The sequence below is a fragment of the Panthera leo genome, chromosome B1 (genome assembly GCF_018350215.1).
Source record: "Panthera leo isolate Ple1 chromosome B1, P.leo_Ple1_pat1.1, whole genome shotgun sequence".
NCBI classification, from domain to species: domain Eukaryota; kingdom Metazoa; phylum Chordata; class Mammalia; order Carnivora; family Felidae; genus Panthera; species Panthera leo.
Window position 1 is genome coordinate 82,098,061 of NC_056682.1, and position 21,104 is coordinate 82,119,164.

Here is a 21,104-nt window from a genome sequence, read left to right on the forward strand (position 1 = left end):
GTCGGCTCTATTTCTTTCTCAATAAAATTCTTGGGGCAGGTGGGTGGCTCAGTTAAGCATCGGACTCTTGATTGTGGCTCAGGTCGTGATCTCATGGGTTTATGACACTGAGCCCCAAGTCAGGCTCTGTGCTGAAAGCAAGGAGCCTGCTTGGGGTTCTCTCTCTTCCTCTCTCTGTCCCTCCTTCCCTCCTTCTCTCTCAAAATAAATAAATAAACTTTAAAATAAAACTCTTACTTTGTGAAACAATGGTGGCATTTTTGATCACTAGAGGAGCTGTTTTTCAACAGCCATGAAGTTCTTCTGAGTCACAGGCATTCAATAAACAGGTATTGTTCAAATTTTACTGGTAACCGAAGTCTGTTTATCTAACTTCTACTGATTACTCACTCATTCACCCTCTTTCTGACTCATTCAAGAAAAAAAGACTCAGAAGTAGCGTATGTCAGGGACACCTGGGTGGCTCAGTTGGTTGAGTGTCTGACTTCAGTTCAGATCATGATCTCACAATTCTTGAGTTCAAGCCCATGCCAGCACAGAGCCCACTTGGGATCCTCTGTCTCCCTCTCTCTCTCTGCCCCTCCCCCACTCATGTGTGCTCTCTCTCTCTCTCTCTCTCACTCTCTCTCTCTGTCTGTCTCTCAAAAATAAATATTAAAAAAGTAGAGTGTGTCAAAAATATATCACACATTATATATGATGCAAAATATGCAGGCATGTAGCTCCTACACTCTTTGACAATATGGTTTATGTCTAAGCAGATGAATTTAAAGAGGAAGAAAGAGGACACTGGGATGCCTGGGTGGCTCAGTCAGCTAAGCATCCGACTATGGCTCAGGTCATGATCTCGAGGTTCATGAGTTTGAGCCTTGTTGGGGCTCTCTGTTGTCAGCACAGAGCCTGCTTCGGATCCTCTGTCTCCCTGTCTCTCTCTGCCCCTCCTTGCTCTCTCTCTCTCATAAATACACATTAAAAAAAATAGAGAAGAGGACACCATTTACATCAAGAATATAAGTGACCAGTTAAACAACAGCCGCCAGAAGATGTTGCCCATTTAAGTCGAAGTGTTAAGCACTGATTCCGTGTATACTGGGAAGAGGAATGAGGATGTGACAAAGGAGGACTGCGAATGAAACACAATTCTTCAGGGCAGAGCATCCGCTTCCTGTTTCCCTGCTGATCCTCCAATTAGATGCTTTGAGTATTTTTCACCATTCAAATATGTGGAAACTCAGGTAGGCGGATTCTAAGTTGGTTTTTGCCAAAGATTTAGTAAATGCTTATCTTTCTGTGTATTTCATACGTGGGCTTGTTTGCTTTAGCTAATCTGAGACTAAGGCTGTCATATATAAACATGATTCCCTTAAGTTTTTATTTAAATATCTAGGAAAATAATCTTTTTTTTTCTTTTATGAAGTGGCCAACATTCCTCACTTAGCATGTTAAATAAATGCTCTCTCTCTCTTTAAATTGTTATTCTGTTGGGGATCTTTTAATTGAAAATTTACACGATGGATAGCCTATCTCTTATAGAACTTGACTTAATGAATGGGTTCTCCTATCTCCTTTTCCATCCCCATTGAAATGAAAGCTTTCTGAAGGCAAAAGTGACATATTCAACCCTCTTCAACACCAGTCACTCCCTCAGGCAAGTACTGTGCTCTTCATGGGGATAAGAAATAAATAAAACTGGGTTCCAGTCCTCATGGAGACACCACGGGGAAGAGAGACATTCAAACAAGTATACAAGTATACAAACAAGTATACAAGTATAATGCAGTGTGACCTTTGTTATGTTATAGGTGCATATAAAGCCACACAGGAATACAGACAAGGAAGCAATTAGTTTAGGATTGAGGGATGTTTTAGAAAGATGATATTCAAGCCACCAAAGTATTTTATCCCCTTCAACTACTTATATACATAGGAGCTAGGAAAACACTACAGAGGCATTCAATAAGTGTTTATTGAATGCATATAGTAGAAACTTTCTCAAATGCTTTTTCTGGAATATAAATTCCATGAAGACAAATGTTTCCCTCTCTTCTTTTTGTCTCTCCAGGACCTAGAAAAATGTAAAGCACATGGAAGATTCTTAAAAATCTGTTGAATGAATGAACAAATAAGAATATGGAATTTTAAGAGAGTGTTTATTTTCTGTGCTACTGAGTAAAGACATTAGGAATATATGGGCTATTTAGGGGAGGGATATCATTTAAATCTGTTATACTTTTATATCATAAGCTTAAAACTAAGAAACACTTGCTATATTTCTCTGTATTGCCTAAATTAACTCAAATCTTACAAAATTCTTCTAAGGCATGGTTACATTCATTTTAAAAGAAACATTTTTACACTAATTATAATCATAGTAAATAAACAACAGACCATAAAGTAAGCATGACATAAAGAAATATGATTGCTTATTTCCTCTAGCTGGGAATTAAGCCAATGTATTAAAATTCATTTTTCTGGTTATATATCTGGTAAAGTGTGACAGAGAGTTTTGGTCATCCCAACCATCCCCTCCACTCCCTCTTTGTTCTACTAACATTTCTTTTTTCCATTGAAAAGAATAGGGTTCCTTTACATGGAATGAAGAGAAAACAAAAGGAATAAAACAAGTAAATTTGAATTTTATTATTCACCTTGAAATAGACTATCATATGTTTACATGAATACTACATATACCCAACTAGATGGCATCTAAACAAAATTCTAGAGTACATAGCTGTGATAGATTGCTTCATTTTTCATTCTTATTCTTACTGGACTGGAAACTTGGGTGTTTTAATGTAGGTGTACTAAGAATTGCTTAAATAGTTTTGTTCTTCTTTTAAACAATTACTTTTTTTTAACTTGTGGATCTTTACCTCTAGTGAATGAAGTCCAAGGTAGCTTTCAAAGTAGAAAACTTACCCAAAAGGATGTTTAGGTTTGTGATAAAGAATACATCAAACCCATTTGTTGATAGTTATCTCTATAGTCTTCAAACTTAATTTAAATCAGAAAAACACACTTTATAATCTTTCTACACTTGACAATGAAACAGTAGGGCTAGTGCCAGAAAACTGCCCCAAATTCTTTAGTGCATAAAGCATTGTTTCTGGAAAAACAATGGAAAAAAAAAAGAGAGAGAGAGAGAATAGCTCTGAACTTATGTACATTACATATCCTATTACAATTTTTTATTTGTACTGTATATTTCTAGAATTCCAACTTAGGATGGATAAAGCCAATGTTCCCCCACCCCCACCCCCGAGATATTGCTTTGCATTACTACGTGTTCTATTCTGCATTTTCTTAGAAACCTACTCTGTTTGGTAGTATCATAAAGATTTAGATACTTTCCTGAAATAAAGGAAGAAGTTGAGAAGCATAAGTGATTTGTAACATAATCACATGTGATGACTTTTTGTGAGTAGCTAAGGCCAACAGTGAATGTCTCTAGGTAGTGAGATTATAGATGGTTTTAATTTTATGATATTTAATTTAATCAATCAACCAATCAATCAATAAATAAGAAGTCCTCTGTGTATCTGTATGGAAGCACAACGATAAATCCTATCTGAGCAGGCCTGTTCTTCAGATTGAATATGTCAGAAATCTGTCTATTGTGTTTTTTACAAAAAGTAAGGGGACTCATTCTGAAACTTTTGTTAGCGGCCCAGATTTTAAATTCATGTTAGTGTAAAACAAGGTACATAAAATCATGAGTAATACCTACTTATAAAATCCTGACTCATTAGAGGTTTCAGAAGAAGTAACAATTCTATAGCTTCTCTTAGTTAACAATCTGCTTAAGGGGGCAAGGTGATGTAAGAACTGTCTTATTCTTTTATCCACATTCACACTGGGACACATGGAAAAATGTTCCTTTGCAACTGTAACCTTCGCAAAACTATTTTTCTTCCATGCTTTTTCTATTCTCATGGGAAAGGAAAAACTGATAAATCTAAGTTCTTACGACTCATAGCATGGTTCCAGACCAGAAGAACCAACGTCACCTTGGAGTTTGTTAGAAATATAGAATCTCAGGCCCCTCCCCAGACTTACTGATTCTACACTATAGCCAGCGTGTCAGGTGACACACATGCGATTTCAAGTTTGAGAAGCACTGTTCTCACTTAGGGCCATTTCCTAGCCAGTAGCAATTAATGTGGCCATGAATTAGTGTGGCCAGGAGCTTCTAAGTAAAGAATGCTTTGAAATTGTATGACTGGAGGGAGTCTTTGCCACTGCACAGGAAGCCAGTCTTTGGATGCCACCATGGATTCTATGGTTTAATGGGTTTCCTCACTGTAAGCATTTTGATACACAGCGATAATCCATAATCATGCATCATCTCTAAGACCAATATCCAGCACTTTTAGCTAAGAAAAGCTAAGGGAATGGAAACTTCTCATAATGGGATAGATTTTACTGTTTCCCATCTGTGTAACTTGGGCACAGGCATAAGCACTAACTTAGTAGAACTGTTATCATCTTTCACATACACATTTTAGTGCTTTTCTCAAAGGTCAATATATAAATTGATTTTTTTTTTGAAGTCTGGATAATTTTTAGTCTGGATGTTCACTAAATTCTTCTTGCTTGTGTTCACATTTCTCTTTTCAGTGTCAATTTATCCACAAGGAGTAGAATTTTGTATTCCACTAGATCTATACCATGTTTGGGGACTACACAGAGCCATTTTGTGGCAACTAGTAAGACAATACATTATACAAATTCAATTTGACTGTAAGGAATCTTATACATTCAGAATACAATCATATTCCAGGTAAAAACATAGCCATGCAATAATGGTCTCACTGGGACTTCATGGAAGTATAGATGGCTGAATACATTTCCTAACAGTATTTTTCAAGTACTATTTGAAGTGTCATTAAGGAATGCTGTCCTTGACATTATATTACATGGAGGCTGCAGAAATATCTTTTTATACATGTCTTGAGCAACCTTGATATTGGAGTAAAGGGAAAGATAATTTAAATTCAAGAATCGCTCTGGGGGCACCTGGGTGGCTCAGTTGGTTAAGCATCTGACTCTTGGTATTGGCTCAGGTCATGATCTCACAGTTTGTGAGATGGAGCTCTGCACTAACAGTATGGAGGCTGCTTGGGATTCTCTTTCTCAAGCCTCTCTGCCCCTCCCACCCCCAAATAAATAAATAAATAAATAAACATGAAAAAGAAAGAGAATAGCTTTGAACTTATGTACATCACATATCCTATTACAATTTTTAATTTGTACTGTATATTTCTAGAATTCCAATTTAGGATGGATAAAGCCATCTTTTTCCCCTAGACATTGCTTTGAATTGCTACTACATTTCTCTGTTCTGAAATGTGCTGAAAAAATGGGGCTGGGCCTTGGCCTTTTTCTCTGAGACTAACGTTGTCTTCATTTCGAGGTCTTGCAATTTAAATGCTGAGCATATGCTCACTCAGAAGTCATGCTGACTGGCTTTAATACCTGGGCAGTTTGGGATTGAGTGAGCACTAAATTCTAAAGGGGCAAAGGCAGTGATGATTTGGTGAAGGGAGCCACAGGTTTAGCTGCCTCGGGCTAATAAGATTATGAGAACTTTAACAAATAGCACTAAATTCTGTTCTATGGTTAAAGATGCAACCATAATAAAACCAAATAATGAAGCCACTTACACTTTTCAGTAATTTCATATTCAACTTTATCCTCATGAGGCAAGGCAAGTCCTGTTATTCCCCAAATTACAGGCACAGTACATGTATAAAGAGATTAAATGGCTTTCACGCAACTAGTTACACGTAGTCTGGAACTATCTCCTAGCGTAGTGTTCTTTCCATTCAACTGGTCTTCTTTAGGAAAAAGGGAGCAAAGTACCCATATTTTAGCCCCTATTAATCTCACCATCCAAATACCACCACCACAATACACAAATATCTACGAGGGTATATGGGTCTCCTTCATTCAACTTCTCAGATTAACTCAATGTATATATATTTCCATGGAAAAATTGGGAAATGAAAAATTATGTATTTCCTCAAAGGGAAAACCTAGGAGAAATGATTAATGAAACTAGATGATAATGTCATCTTTTACCGAAAAAAAAAAGTGCAATTTTCTTAAACTGCCTGCAATGTCTATTGCATTATGTTTTCAATGTCCTAAATTCAGAAACAGGTTTACCCCAATTATCAGCGGTGAATACAGAAAAATAGGCATTTCCACTTTAATTCAACGTACACGTTCCTGAAAAATCTTCTATGGTACAAAACTGCATATTAAAAATAATAGGGTTTATGTGAAGAATAGGGTTGGGGAAGATCTGTCAAGATCTGTGCAACTTTGTAACTAAAAAAACAAAACCTGGAACCTTTGGGAGAGCGCTGGGACAGCTGGAGGCTGCCTCAGCTGAGATTAGGGACACACAAAAACAAAATGGTGGTGAGCTCCTGGGAAGTGCAACCTGCATGGAGCAGGGGCTGCAGGAAGCATCTCTGGGGAGGAACACCCATGCAGGCACTTATCTTTCATTTTACCTCTGAGCTGAGAAGCCTCCTCTGCCTTTGCAACAGCCGGCCTGAGGGTTTGTTCTTTTTCTTCTAATAATAGCCCTACTTGCTTGAAAAGCTACATAATTTCCATGTTATATGGTCATTGTTCTCTTTTATCTGAGAGTTAGTGTTAAAGAAAATCACAGTGTAGCAGAATGGACTGGGCCAGGGAGCCAAATCATGGTGAGTCTTACCCATCTCAGTATCCATAGCTTTCTGGACTATTAATACTGTTAAGTTACAGTGTACAATGTTCTCGCATACTTTTTTTTGTCCCAAAGTGTTATTTATCTCAGATAATATTATTTATGTTTTTGGTAATGTATGTAATCTCCCAATTTAGGGTAAAAATTAGCTCCTTAGAGGTTGGGACTAAATTCTCATTTATATCCTCCCTCTGTAGCACATAATACAATATCTTGAACACAGGAGACAGGTAAAAGATACTTGTAGATTGATTAAATCTCCTGATTTAATTCTGGAGTGTAACAGTATACTTACTCTGATAAGATAAAAATAAAAACTGAAAAATTGGAGCACAGTGAAAAGTCAATGCCATTGCTTCCTAATATAAAGAAGGAAATCTACTCTGTTCAGAAGTTTATGTTCAAAAGCAATTTTTAACTTAAGAACTTAATTTATAAAACCATAATTAATAAAAAAAACTTAGCTACTAAATAAATGCCTGTAATTGGGAAACTAGGCATTTAAAACACCTTGATTACATTATGATTCAAAAGACTTAAAAGCCTACAGTATATTCTTTTAGAAATCACCAAAAATAAATAAATCTTTTTCTCACTTACAAAGCTGTAGAGGTATCAGTGTTTTAATTTTACATCATAGGAAGGCAGAAATTTTAAATATCACTAAACGTTTTAAATGGGAAGCAAAAATTCAACACAAGTTTCTTTCTGTCTTTAAAAGAACACAAGAATGTCGATTTAAATTCTCTTTCAAGACCATGAGGGTGACAAATACCCAAATTTTGTTGTTATATTTTTTGATTCATTTGTCAGTGTTGACAAAAACAAGTCGTGTAAGCAACAGATTTTTTTTTGAATTAGTAAAAAAAAAAAAAGGGGGGGGGGAGGAAAAGATGCTAAGATGAAGTTTTTCCTTTAAAAAGTACATCTTTCTCAGGATACCTGGCTGGCTCAGTTGACAGAGCGTGCGAATCTTGATCTTGAAGCTGTAAGTTCAAGCCCCATATTGGGTGTAAAGATTACTTAAAAATAAAATCTTAAATAAATAAATAAATAAGTACACCTTCCTCTAGAAAACATCTTTTTACAAATTTATGGAGCTGTTTTATGCAAGGTTAAATCTGCTTTTATCTCAATTACTGCAATATCTGATGACACATTGCCTTACAATGAAACTACAAAATATTCAGGAGATCTAATAATATCTGACTTCACCATTGCCCTAGGCAGGGGAGTAACATGGGAATTAAAAAGAAAAGCTTTAAAGAATTTTCGACTCTTGGGGCGCCTGGGTGGCTCAGTCAGTTGAACTTCCGACTTTGGTTCAGGTCATGATCTCATGGTTCATGGGTTCAAGCCCCGTGTTGGGCTCTGTGCTGACAGCTCAGAGCCTGGAGCCTGCTTCAGGTTGTGTGTCTCCCTTTCTGCCCCTCCCCTGCTCATGCTCTGTCTCTCTCTCTTTCTCTCAAAAATAAATAAACATAAACAAAAAAATTAAAAAAAAAAAAGAATTTTCTACTCAACAAAAGAGTCTCATTTTGAAGAATATATTCTTCATTATTCATATTTTTCATTTTCGGTGGCAATGAAGTCTTCATTGCAATCTGTACAATTAATTCTAGGAATTGATATTTCAACATTTCAAAACTGATAGTTTAAGAGAGATTACAATTAGTATAAAGCAGAATGCTGTGGTCATATGTCACATCTCCAGGAAATAAGATACACACACACACACACACACACACACATATATGGATATACATATGTATGGATATACATATGTATATCCATATATGTGTGTGTGTGTGTGTGTGTGTGTGTGTATGGAGATATATATGTGTATATATACGGAGAGAGAGAGAGAGACAGAGTGAAAGAGAGAGAGAAAGAACGCCTTATAGAAGCATTTTAAGTGACAATGATTTTTTTCATAAATTATTAAATAATATTTTCTATTTATTTTGAAATAGGTGGGGGTTCTAGGCAGCAGGGTGTGGCTTACTTGAGTGGGCTTAAATGTGTGTGCATATGTATCCATATGCAAATCTTAGTAAAGTATGACCAAAATTCCAGTTATTCTTAGGTCATTACCATACATTATGCATGCATGCTCCTTCATTCATAGAAGTTTTTAGTTTGATCTTACCCCTTTCTTTTGTAATATTATCCTCAAAATTTCAAATGCTATACAGCAGCTTAGAAAGGATTTGTCAGTCAAAAGTGTGTTATGCATCGCAACATAAAGTATAGCTCATTAAGAGTAAAATACAAGCTGGCAGGTAAGAATATATCCATTTGTAGTTATCCGATATGTAGAAGAAGAATAATAACAAACATGTAAAACATGCATCCTTGTCTTTTAGACTTCAAATCCACCATGCTGAATGGATTTTTATAGGGCATATACTTGTTCATGACCTTTACTGTTAAGAAATTCTGTCATGTTTGAAAACTAGTCCCTAGTGGAGCCTGTGTCCCTGTTAATAGTTGAAAGGTCAATGGAGCTGCTAAACAGTTTGTATTACTGTCAGGGTGGCCATGAAAACACCGCCTGCGGCAAGAGGACTCGGCAGCTGGGTCAACAGGCACTGTGGGGATTTATCAACCTAGGGGGGCCACTTGCATAAAACTTTGACTGATGAATTGGGACTAGACTGGCTTATTGGGCTAAAGCCTCTCTATTATGTGTGACTTTCCTTAGGATGGCAAGGCTGCGTGCAGGCTCCCTGAGACATATGCGAAGGATAAACAACTGATTTCCTCTTATGAAGTGATTTTTTTTTTTTAAGTATTCTTCAGCATCCAGGATAATAAGGAGTAGGATGAGGATATTAAGAAAAAAATAAACAAAAGGCAGTAAGTAGGGCCATGGAGGGGAGAAATGGGGAGGAGGCATGGGGAGCAGTTTTTGGTACTGGTCACTGCAGGAGTCTGAAGATACAACGTTTCTATAAGATGACTTCCGAAGCCTGGAATTTGCATTGTTAATTTGTAGACCTCTTAAGGGAATGGTCTTGTGTGACGTGTTCAGATAACAGATAAGCACTATGTTAAAATAGAGCAAGACTGGCTACATGGTAATTAAATCAATATGATTAGGAAGAATTTTGTTTTACAGATTCCTGGAGAAATAACCCTGGAAATGTTTCAAAGTAGAAAAAAAAGGGGGGGGGTCATTTGGTTTAAGTTCATCTGACACAAAAATTAAAGAATCTTTGGCAGCAGTATGAAAAAAAATTATGTTCTATAAAAATAAATCTTGGACGGTATGTAACTGTTAGAATTCTTTAATTTCCACCCCACAGGAGCATTTGTTTGGTTCTGAAAAGATTTAATTCAGAGCAAGCAACCAGGGCATGATGCTTGGACATTTGGAAACTAAGTATTAAGAGCTCTTGAAAGCTCCACGAACATCTTTACCCCAATTTTGGGAAGAGATCCTGAAAACGGAAGAGATCACCTTAAAATAATTCTTTTTTTTATATACATGTTTTTGTCTTAAGGTTTTATTTAAGTGATGTCTACACCCAACGCAGGGCTCAAACTCACGACCTGAGATCAAGGGTCGCTCGCTCTTCTGACTAAGCCAGCCAAGGGCTCCACATGAAAATAATTCTTGAATGCATAGGATGAATACCAACAATACTACAGAATTCACGATGTTCTAAATGTATTATTTAACTATCTTCAAAGGCACTCCACAGAAATGAGGAAGGGGCAGAATGATCAGCTGTACTCTCTTGATGAGCAAAGGGGCACAGTAGAGTTAAATACCTTCATGCAGGGTCCTTCGGTAAGGAAAATTCAGGGACAAGACCAGTTGACTCTGTGTCCTGACAAGATGGACTCGTTCCTAGTCTTGATTAGTCTTAGATGGCACTAAATTTTGGTGAAACTAAAATTATTGCCCACCTCTTGTACTCAGTGTATTGAAATCTGTTTTCTGGAACTGTTGGCCAAAGGAGCTCCCCTAGATGGGGCAGGCAGGACCCAATATTAGAGACTTTTGGGGATCCAGTGAGTTGACTCAGGAAGCTGGGTGATTGGTATTGACTTGATCCTAACTCCACTCTGTCACGAGATGCAAGTGGTTCAACTTTGACAATATTCCTGAAGTGTGTTCAATGTTCTTGTTACTTTTTTAATGCTTATTCATTTTTGAGAGAGAGACAGAGTGCCAGCAGGGGCGGTGCAGAGATGGAGGGAGACACAGAATCTGAAGCAGGCTCTAGGCTCTGAGCTGTCAGCACAGAGACCGACACGGGGCTCGAACTCATGGACTGAGAGATCATGACCTGAGCCGAAGTCGAACACTTAACTGACTGAGCCACCCAGGTGCCCCTCAATGTTCTAACATGAAGGAAAATTCATTCTTTCTCTACTTTTCCCTTAAATGATTCCTGAGTTCTAGTTAACGTTTAGGAAAACCTGGTTGTAGTGTTATTGAATTTACATGTTTTTAAATGATAAATAATGAGTTTTGATTTTTCTAACAGGTTATCTTGCCATCCTTTTCTGAGAAGGATGCCCAGTGTAAAATAATTTTAAGCTTACGTAAATGCTTATGTAACAAATAGCATTAGGCCAAATTGTCCTTATAGACTGAGGTTAATGCTGTAACCTAATCTAGTTTTGCCAAAATGACTTAAGAATGTTGCATATGGTTTTTAAACTCTCTCGTCTTTGTTATATGTGAGTGTGTGTGTGTGTGTGTGTGTGTGTGTGCAGGGAAAAACAAAAAACATAAATCTTATAGTGAGTAAGAATGTAATTTCTATGACATGTAATATAGAATATAAAAATTTTATAATTTGGTGTTATTCTCTTCTAGGACCATGAGTCAAGTGCTGTTTGAAAGTAATGATTCTGAAAACATTATTGTTACAAGTCTGGGAACTCCTCCACAAGAATACAATTAACCTAAGATTTTAAGTTGAGTTAGATTTTAGGTATAACAAGAAATGTCTATCTATTGTTTTCTTCAGTTCATGAGGCTCTTTCTTCAAATTCTCTCTCAAAAGTTTTGGAGAAACAGTTTGGCTCTCAAGCAGACATCCTGAACAATGTTAAGCTAGTAATTAGCTCACGTTTCTAAAATAATCCCGTTCACATACACTAAAGGGTCTGCTTCTATAGAACTTCAACTCATCTAGGGAGAAATACTATAATAATAAACGTTGGCATCCAAATTGAAACAGCATGAGGCTCCCAACAAATGTTTATGAAAACATTTGTTTTCTTATAGTTGGTTTAATCTTAAAATTTATGTCCATGCCTGTGTACAAGGACAGTGTGTTTGGGACTCTGTTACTACCCCCACCTTCTGAAAACCAAACACACATCTGAACCCTGGCCCCACACATGACAGGACTCAGCAGAAACAGGCACTGTAATGAGAAGTCAGGACTTTTCAGGTATGTCACTCTGAGACCACCCTACTAGAGGAGGCCCTCAGATCACGAAGCCAAGGTCCCTTATGGAAACCCTGCTAATTAGACATGAATAATGGATTGAAGGTGTAAAATTCACCTCAGCTCACCACCAGCAGACTAAACAATCCAGATGACGAGAGAAAGATTTTGTGAGAAGGAGGAAGAATTCATTATAAGACTACCAGGAAGCTTGTAAAAGCATATCAGCTTTGACAAACCTAATGAAATAACAATGACTATTTTGAAACGAAGGGCATTAGATCTGAGTGAAATCCCTGGACAGACACCATTATGAATCATTAGAATGCTTACTTTGTGAATTAACGTTAGTTTGATTTTTGTTCTTAATATTGCCAACTTCAACCACCACTGAAGTGCCTGTTATTTTTTTCATTCATCACTTTGCTTTTGGCAAAGAGGACATTCGTTTCACATCCAAGGAGGAAAAGCTCTACAACATATAAATAGGTGCTTCTCTTATCGTGGAAGAAAATGATATGCCAAGAGACCATTTAGGACTGATCACTCCTTTTTTTTTTTGTTCTGTAGTACCAATGTTAACTTACACTTTTCTCAAGAAAGATAGTGTTTTGTGGTATGGGAAGAGGACAAAACTCTCTATTTTGTTTTCTGGGGGAAAAACATACACTATAACTTACAGATAATATTTTAAAGTGTAAATTTGCTTTTAGCAAACTTTTTAGATATTGGAATTTATTCTTCTAAAAGAGACGTGAGGGACGCCTGGGTGGCTCAGATGGTTGGGTGTGCGACTTCAGCTCAGGTCATGATCTTACAGCTTGAGGGTTCAAGCCCCACGTAGGGCTCTGTGCTGACAGCTCGGAGCCTGGAGCCTGCTTTGGATTCTGTGTCTCCCTCTCTCTCTGCCCCTCCCCGCTCACTCTCTGTCTCTCTCTCCTTCAAATATAAATAAACATTAAAAAAATTTTTTTTAAAGAGATGTGAAATTTTGGAATTTAAATATGCAAATGGGCTCAGGAAGATAAGTTAATACAGAAACATTTTGAAATTCACACCCTGGTGGAGCTAGAGTCTGGCAACAGTGCATTCAACAGTAGTGGTATTTGAGGACACCTAGGTTCTGTAACAGTTATTTCTAAACTCATGGCTAATATCTATTTGACAGTATATAATTTTATCAGCTTCTGATAGTTCCAACTTATCCATGAAATTAAGAACTGACTAATTATGATTCAAGATAACAATGTTGTGATGTGTCGGTGGAAAAGAGCACGGGGGATAAATATGTTATTTAAAAGATTAAACATTCGGGGCACCTGGATAGCTCAGTCCAACTCTTGATTTCAGCTCAGGTCATGATCTCATGGTTCTTGAGATCGAGCCCCTTGTTAGGCTCTGCACTGACAACTTGGAGCCTGCTTGGGACTTTCTCTCTCCCTCTCTTTCTGCCCCTCCCCCACTCATATTCTCTGTCTCTCTCAAAATAAATAAATAAACATTAACAAAATAAAAATTAGGCGTGCCTGGGTGGCTCAGTCAGGTAAGCATCTGACTTCGGCTCAGGTCATGATCTCACAGTTCACAAGTTGGAGCCCCTGCGTCGGGCTCTGTGCTGACAGCTCAGAGCCTGGAGCCTGCTTTAGATTCTGTCTCTCTCTGCCCCTCTCCTGCTCATGCTCATGCTTTGTCTCTGTCTCTCTCTCTTTTAAAAATAAATAAAATAGATTAAATTTTAATAGATTAAAACATTAAAAAAAAAGATTAAACATCAAATCTTCCTCTTGCTGCGGTAAATGACAACATTTCTTTAGTTTCCATTTGTTTAGTCACATTAGCCTGCATGACAGCTGTGAGCTTCCAGATAGTTTTGAAATGAGGCTCAGATGTTGAAACTGCCAAATAGCTTATCTTGATTACCTGACAAAAAAAATCATACTGAATAGCTATAACGTCTGCCAATATGTTTCTAGTTTTCTAGAAAGAAGAGGAAGGTTTATTGCTTCCAACATGAAAGCCAATACCTTTCACATTAGGGTCCTCTTCTGGCATGTAACTGAGGATGCTGATTCCACAAATCAAATGCTCCTCTCCGATGGCAACAAGAATGACATGAATATGTGGACATAATGGGGCTTATAAAGTTCAGCAGGGTCAAGTCTAGCCCTCATAGACTGGAGTGGAGGGTTCTCCCAGGATAGCACTTGGCATATGGACAAGGCAGAAGTGTTCATCTTTGTTGATTGCTAATTGCAATTCATCGTCCTCAATGTGAAGACACTAAAACAACTTGGACAAACTGCTTGACTTCAAGGAATATAAAGAGATCTCACCTTTTGGGATCTACAATTTTGTAGAGTTTTCCATTGTGAGTCTGGGTCATACTTTTACTACTTGATAGAATGTAAACTTCACCTGTGAAAAGTGAAATACAGTAAGTTAATTTACAGTATTATAAAGCCTTACTTCCTATTGTCGAAGCAGATTATTTCATATAAATAAATGGATATTTTGTTTTATTTATTTATTCAATTTGTTTAATGTTTATTTATTTTTGAGAAAAAGAGAGTGAGACAGAGTGTGAACAGGGGAGGGGCAGAGAGAGAGGGAGACACAGAATCTGAAGCAGGCTCTAGGCTCTGAGCTGTCAGCACAGAGCCTAACGTGGGGCTCACATCCACAGACCATGAGATCATGACCTGAGTCGAAGTTGGGGGCTTAACCAACTAAGGCACCCAGATGTCCCAATAAATGGACATTTTATATTTATTTTTGTATCTATTTGTACATATGTATACGTATGTATGTACATATGTATATATGTATGTGTACGTATATGTGTGTATGTGCATGCGCATGTATATGTCATGTATCTGTATCTCTCTATGTATCTCCTCACAGCCTCAAGAAAATCACTTGCCTAAAGATTATGAGAGTCTCTGGGGCACGTGGGTGGCTCAGTCGGTTAAGCATACGACTTCGGCTCAGGTCATGATCTCACAATAGGTGGGTCCGAACCCCGTATCAGGCTCTGTGCTGACAGCTTAGAGCCTGGAGCCTGTTTCAGATTCTGTCTGTCTGTCTGTCTCTCTCTCTCTCTCTCTCTCTGCCCTTCCCCCACTCTCTCTCTCTCTCTCTCTTTCTCTCAAAAATAAACATTAAAAAAAAGATTATGAGAGTCTCACAAGTCTACTTTCACAGTGCATCCAGAATTCAGTCACTTGTCTCCACATCCTACTATTTCCAGAACAAGCAGATACCAGTGTGTCCTGGATTAGGGCAGGAGCTTCCTAACTGATCTCCCTGCTTCTCCCTTGTTCTTCTATGTTTAATTTCAACATACCATCCACAGAAGATCCTTAAAGCAAGTTACATTGTTTAAGTTGGATCACGTTCCTTTGTTTCAGTACTTCCAATGGCTTCTAATCTCTCTCAGAGCAAAAGTAAGTCCTGGCAGTGGCCTATGATGCCTCCCCTTATTGCTCTGACCTCATGTGCTATGCTTCACCCTCTTGTTCACTCCTTCCTAGCCACAGTGGCCTCCTGGCTTTGTACACATGAGGCAGCCCCTGTGCCAGGCTCCTGTCTAAGGAGCCCCCCCCCCCCCCCCCCCCCCCAGTTTCAGGCTCTTCGTCAGGCTCCTGACTCAGTTCCTATCTCAGCTTCTGTTCCAGGCTCTACCTGTCACAGCATCTGTCCCAAGTTGTCCCAGCCTCCTGTCCTTCACTAGATCTCCACTAGGTTGGCTTTTCTTTCCCCCTTCAAGTCTGTACATAAATATCATCTTTTCTGACTGCACTATTTAAAATTGCACTGCTCCCAACCCTCTTCACAATGGGACTTTTCTCCAAAGCATTTACCAGTTGACACTATATATAGATAGATATGTCCCTCTCTCTCTCTCTCTTTATACACACACACACACACACACACACACACACACACACACACATATACATATGTGTGCACCCAACATGGGGTTTGAACCCACAACCCTGAGATCAAGAGTTGGATGCTCCTCAGGCTTTGCCAGCCAGGTGCCCTCTTAAGTAATCTCTACACCCAACGTGAAACTTGAACTCATGCCTCCGAGATCAAGAGTTGGATGCTTCCCCAACTGAGCCAACCAGGCACCCCCACAGGGCTCTTAATCAAAGCCAAAGAGTATCACATTAAGGGGTAATTCAGTGAAAGCCAGTTTAATTTTAATTATAAAGTATACACGATGCTGTAGCTTTTGACAGTAGGGATTGTATATGTTTCATTTGTTAGGTCTACTCCCAACATAGTATTAAGTGCAGAGAGATGTTTGCATATTTTGACCAATGGTGGTGACACTAACAGGATGATTGATGGTGAGTCATTTGCAGTAAGGTCTGGGGAACTCAGAATGATTCAGTCACAACATCTAAATATTCATTTCTAACTCTGCCACAAACAATTTAATCCTCATTTATATTTTAAAACCAGGGTTTGCCAATGAAATTTAAATTACATTACAGAGTATTTCAGTGGAGAAGGGTATCTCTTTGGTTTTTCTGAGTGGGCTAGGAGATACCAAGGGAAAATTAATTGTAAATGTTTTCAATGTTGGAACAAGAAAAGAACAGATTGGACTTCTCTTCTTTAAATCATTGTATTCCTGTGGCTCTGAAATCCATGTTAAGTCCCTTGTTAAACTAAGTGAATGGCATAAAACTACTTACTTATGAATTCCCCATTTGATGTAATAAAACCAAAGCTGGACCTCTAGAGAAAATATTCGGATTCAGATGGGAAACACAACTCTTCTTTCTTAACACCTAAAATTCATCTCTCAGCCTGGGGGAGCATAGTAGCCATGGTTTGTTTGGGTGCTGATATTTAAACAGTGTCATTATGAAAGCTATGTTTATCTCTATGATTTAAAATTAGTAGCATTTTTTCTCTTTGATCGCATTCCAATTTCAACTTCTATTTGCTTGTAAGTTACATACATTTTGATAACATATGAACAAACATATTATGTGTTATCCCATAGATCGTCATTCAGAAGATCATTTTTATTCTGTTGGAAAGCAGACCTAAAACTTCAGCTTATCTTACACAAATTGCATGTCCCAATGGATTAAAAAAAATCAGAAATAGAGGATAAGGTGAGACTCAGATTGCAACAATTTTTTAAAAATTTGTTCCAAGAGACATGGAAAGGCTTTCAGATAGAGAATAGAAACAAATGACACAGCTTTACCTAAAGTTTAAGTAGATATTTAAGGTTTTCTCTCTTTAGGACTCAAAAATTCTCTTTTGTTCTTGCCTTCCATTTTCCTGCTTTGTTACTTTTATATTTCTGGCATGGAGATAAGACTAAAAGATGCCCAGGGAAAGCTCATTGGGAAAGAACACGTGACTGGGCCATCTCTAACCTCCACAGTGGGTCATCTTTGCTGCAGGTTACCATTGTCAGCAAATGGAGGACAAGATTGTTATTCTTATTAAAACAAAGCCTCTTGGGCAAGGGAGTGAGAAAGCAACTTAATAGAAATGGTTTGTACAGTACCTAATTCATCTTCTCCAAATCCCAAGATGTGACCTGAAAAGTAACCTCTACAGGAACCACTGTTGCCGAGACAGAGTGGTTTTTCTTGCCATTGCTTGCTCACGGGACTTTGCTGGAGGGTTAAGAAATTCCTACAACAAAAACATACCGTAAACTTACAGTGAAAATAGGCGTTTGCTTAAAAAAATAAATAAATAAAAGGCTTAGAATAAAGCTCACAATAAATAATTGTTGTGCCATGAACCTGGCTTCTAAAAGGAAAAGTAATATAGCCCATAATGTGTGCAAATACTCTGAAATTCTCATGTAGGGAGAAAGTACTTAAAGATAATATTTTGTTTGGAGGGGGGCACTAAAAGTACCTGAGTATGAGAAAAGCCCTCCCCTTCATCCAGAGAATGATACTTCCTCTCCAGGACTAGACTCCATGCTGTGCTATTAATCAGAGAGAGGGACAGGGGGAAGATCATGGGGTCAGTACACTTTTCTAGTTCCTTTTAGTGACCAAGCATATCAGCTCTGCCATATGCCTGAATGCCAGTGACTCGGGAAACAAGGTTCTTAATTTGGGTTTCATCACAGAGTTCCTTCTAATTATCCACAATGTGACCTCTAAAAATTAGGCTAAAATGTAACTTTGTAGTATTCTTACCAATAAAGACAAACTGAGTTCTATTGTTAAAAGTCCTAAAAAGTATGGCAAAAACAAAAATTCTTAGCCTCCCAATTTCCAAATAATTTGGAAAATACTTGTACAACTTGTGTATAACAATAGTTTTCAAGTAACTCATTATCATGGTAAATTGATGTTAAGGATGAAGGGAAAAGCCTATATCATATGCAAAGTCCATATGAAGACCTCTCTGCTCTTAAAAATTATATTATGAATTTAATCAAATTTGTTTAAAAAGCATCTCTTAGGAAGTTCTTTAACAAAACCACCATAGATAATGAACTAAAAGAAAATAATAGTCTTTATGCGTGTACCTGACCTGACCCCCAAAGGGAGACAATCATTTGAATATTTTATGGCAGTTTGCCCACTAATTGATGGATATGTCATTTGATACATGAAATTATGGTACCAGGAAACCTACCCATTCCGGTCTCCAAACACATAGCTTCCATACAGTCTTTCAGACTGGCATCCTCGGTAAACAAATCCACCCACCAAAGGACCATTACTGAATGGCTTGAATTCTAAAAGTGATGGCTCACTTTCTGGAAAGAAATCAATGTAACATTAGATCAAATGAAACATATTTTTTATGAAATAAAAGTAATGTAGGCCAAGTAATACTATTATGGTCATTCATTTTACATTTGAAGTATGTTCCACAGTACACAGGCAGAACCCTTGTTGTAGATATTTAGTAGAAATAATTCCCGTTGCTTAAACCATATCAAATATTAAGACTCTCCATGTGCATCGTACTGAAACGGGAATGCTCTGTGAATGCTTTGCTGTTATAATTGTCACACATACCAAATTTTCAGTGACATTAGAATCTGGATATTGTGGAAATCATGGTTATTTACTTAAGAACCAAAGACTTTTAAAAAATTATAATTTTTTTGTGTTGATTTTTTTTGTAGAAATGCTTCTGCATATATGTAGTAAATTAATCCAGACTTCTGTCAAGTTATATAAAATGTTGGAGAGTTCATATTTTAACGGAAATAAAAGGTCCTTAAAACCGCATTTGTATATTTAAAAACATTATCACTCAAGTAATATCTTCGTTTAAACTATTTTAAGAGTTTTGTTTATAGAGTTGTATGGTTAACAAAGTCTATTGCAGCCATTCTTTTTAAAATTACATGTGTATAGTCACATATCTCAATCTTTCCATGCGTGCCATTATATACTTGAATACATGTACACTAATTGCAATGGAAAAGATCTAAAGCCAGTTGCAAATTAATCTGAAAATTGCTACTTATGTGCTTAATGTCAAATAAGTCACTATCAACAGGCAGTATTTTAGGCAAAAACTTTGGTGGAGAGACAGTAATTTTAAAGTAATTGTCCCTTCCCATGTAATTAGGGTGAATATATTATAAAAAGTAGGAAAGATTAAGTTTTAACTAGTGCACTGCAAGGAAGCATAACTTCCAGGTCATGAACTCTGGAGTCAGTCAGCTTGGGTTTAAATCCAGGCCCTGCCACTTACGTCGTATGATAATTAACCTTTTTGTGTCTCAGTTTCCCCATCTGTACAATGTGGCCAATAATAGTGCCTATCACGCGGAGTTGTTCCGTGAATGAAATGAATCAAATTTATAATGTTACTACAGGGGCTGGCAGGTAGTCAGTACTGACACGTGGTTATTTTGTTCTCGTTTCTGTTTTCTGCTTTACTGAAGTAAAGATAACAAATAAAATTATAAAATATTTAAAGTATACATTGTGGTGATTTGATATACGTATACATTGTGAGGGGATTCTGTGGATGTGTTTTGAAAACATAAATATAAGGCTATCAATATTGTAGCCAGTTTCAGCTGAGGCCCAATTAATGTGATTAGAGAATTTAGAGTTTAATCTACAAATATAGCCAAAATTCCATCAGACTAGTGACTCATGAGATTTTTTTCCCAAACCACATTATTCTTTGGTTTGGCTTTTATAAGATGTGTGTGCGCGCACACACGAATACCTGAAAAAAAAATAAAGTAAAATAACTGAATACCACATGAACTAACACAGCTGCTTCATTCCTGGTGCTAAATAAATATCTGTATTGAATGAGTAAATAGAAGAAGCAATCAATTTAATAATCTTAATCTACTATGTTCCCTGAATCATAATAATTTTGATATATTGCTTCCCCCAAAAAGAGTAAATAATAAAACACTGAAAAATATTAAGATTTTTGGACTTCATTATAATCCAACTTTATTTTGTATATATATCTCTAAAACATTCTAGTAATCATGTTAGTAAAAGTAATGTCTAAACATTCCATTTTCATGACGTGGGTAAATAACATGTTTTTACATGTCAATTACTTTGTTTTCTCTACAATGGGTATCTTAAAGAAATTACATTACTATTTGAAACACAATTTTTCTAATTGTTGAGACTAGAATATTGGGGATTGAGGAATTTCTTACCTTTAACTTGTTTTTTTCCACTGTATATAAGATGTTATGACAAGTTCTGCCTTATATTAGAAGTTACTCATCTTGACTCTCAGAGGAGCAAAATATAAACAGCTAATTTTTGAAGGTCCATTAAATTTTTTGCACCTACAGAGCACAGTTTAATCCATTGGAAAGATAATTACCCAAATGGAATTCCTGGGGCTCATAAGAGTCACTGGACCTTTAAAAACGTGTGCAATTTACTCGCTTACCACTGTTGGGTCAGTGTGTTTATGCCTTCCCAAAAGCTCATTTTGTAGAA

General features: G+C 37.2%; 1 protein-coding gene across 1 annotated transcript in view; it reads right to left on the minus strand.

The window, feature by feature from the left end:
- Window positions 1-21,104, minus strand: part of LOC122217824 (hedgehog interacting protein) — an 89,165-nt gene that overhangs the window by 5,379 nt on the left and 62,682 nt on the right. Inside the window, exons 9-11 of the mRNA XM_042935403.1 lie at window positions 18,793-18,916; window positions 17,696-17,826; window positions 14,490-14,571 (exon numbers count right to left, since the gene is read on the minus strand). Of these exons, the coding sequence (XP_042791337.1) occupies window positions 14,490-14,571; window positions 17,696-17,826; window positions 18,793-18,916 (337 nt within the window). The remainder of the gene's footprint in view (window positions 1-14,489; window positions 14,572-17,695; window positions 17,827-18,792; window positions 18,917-21,104) is intronic.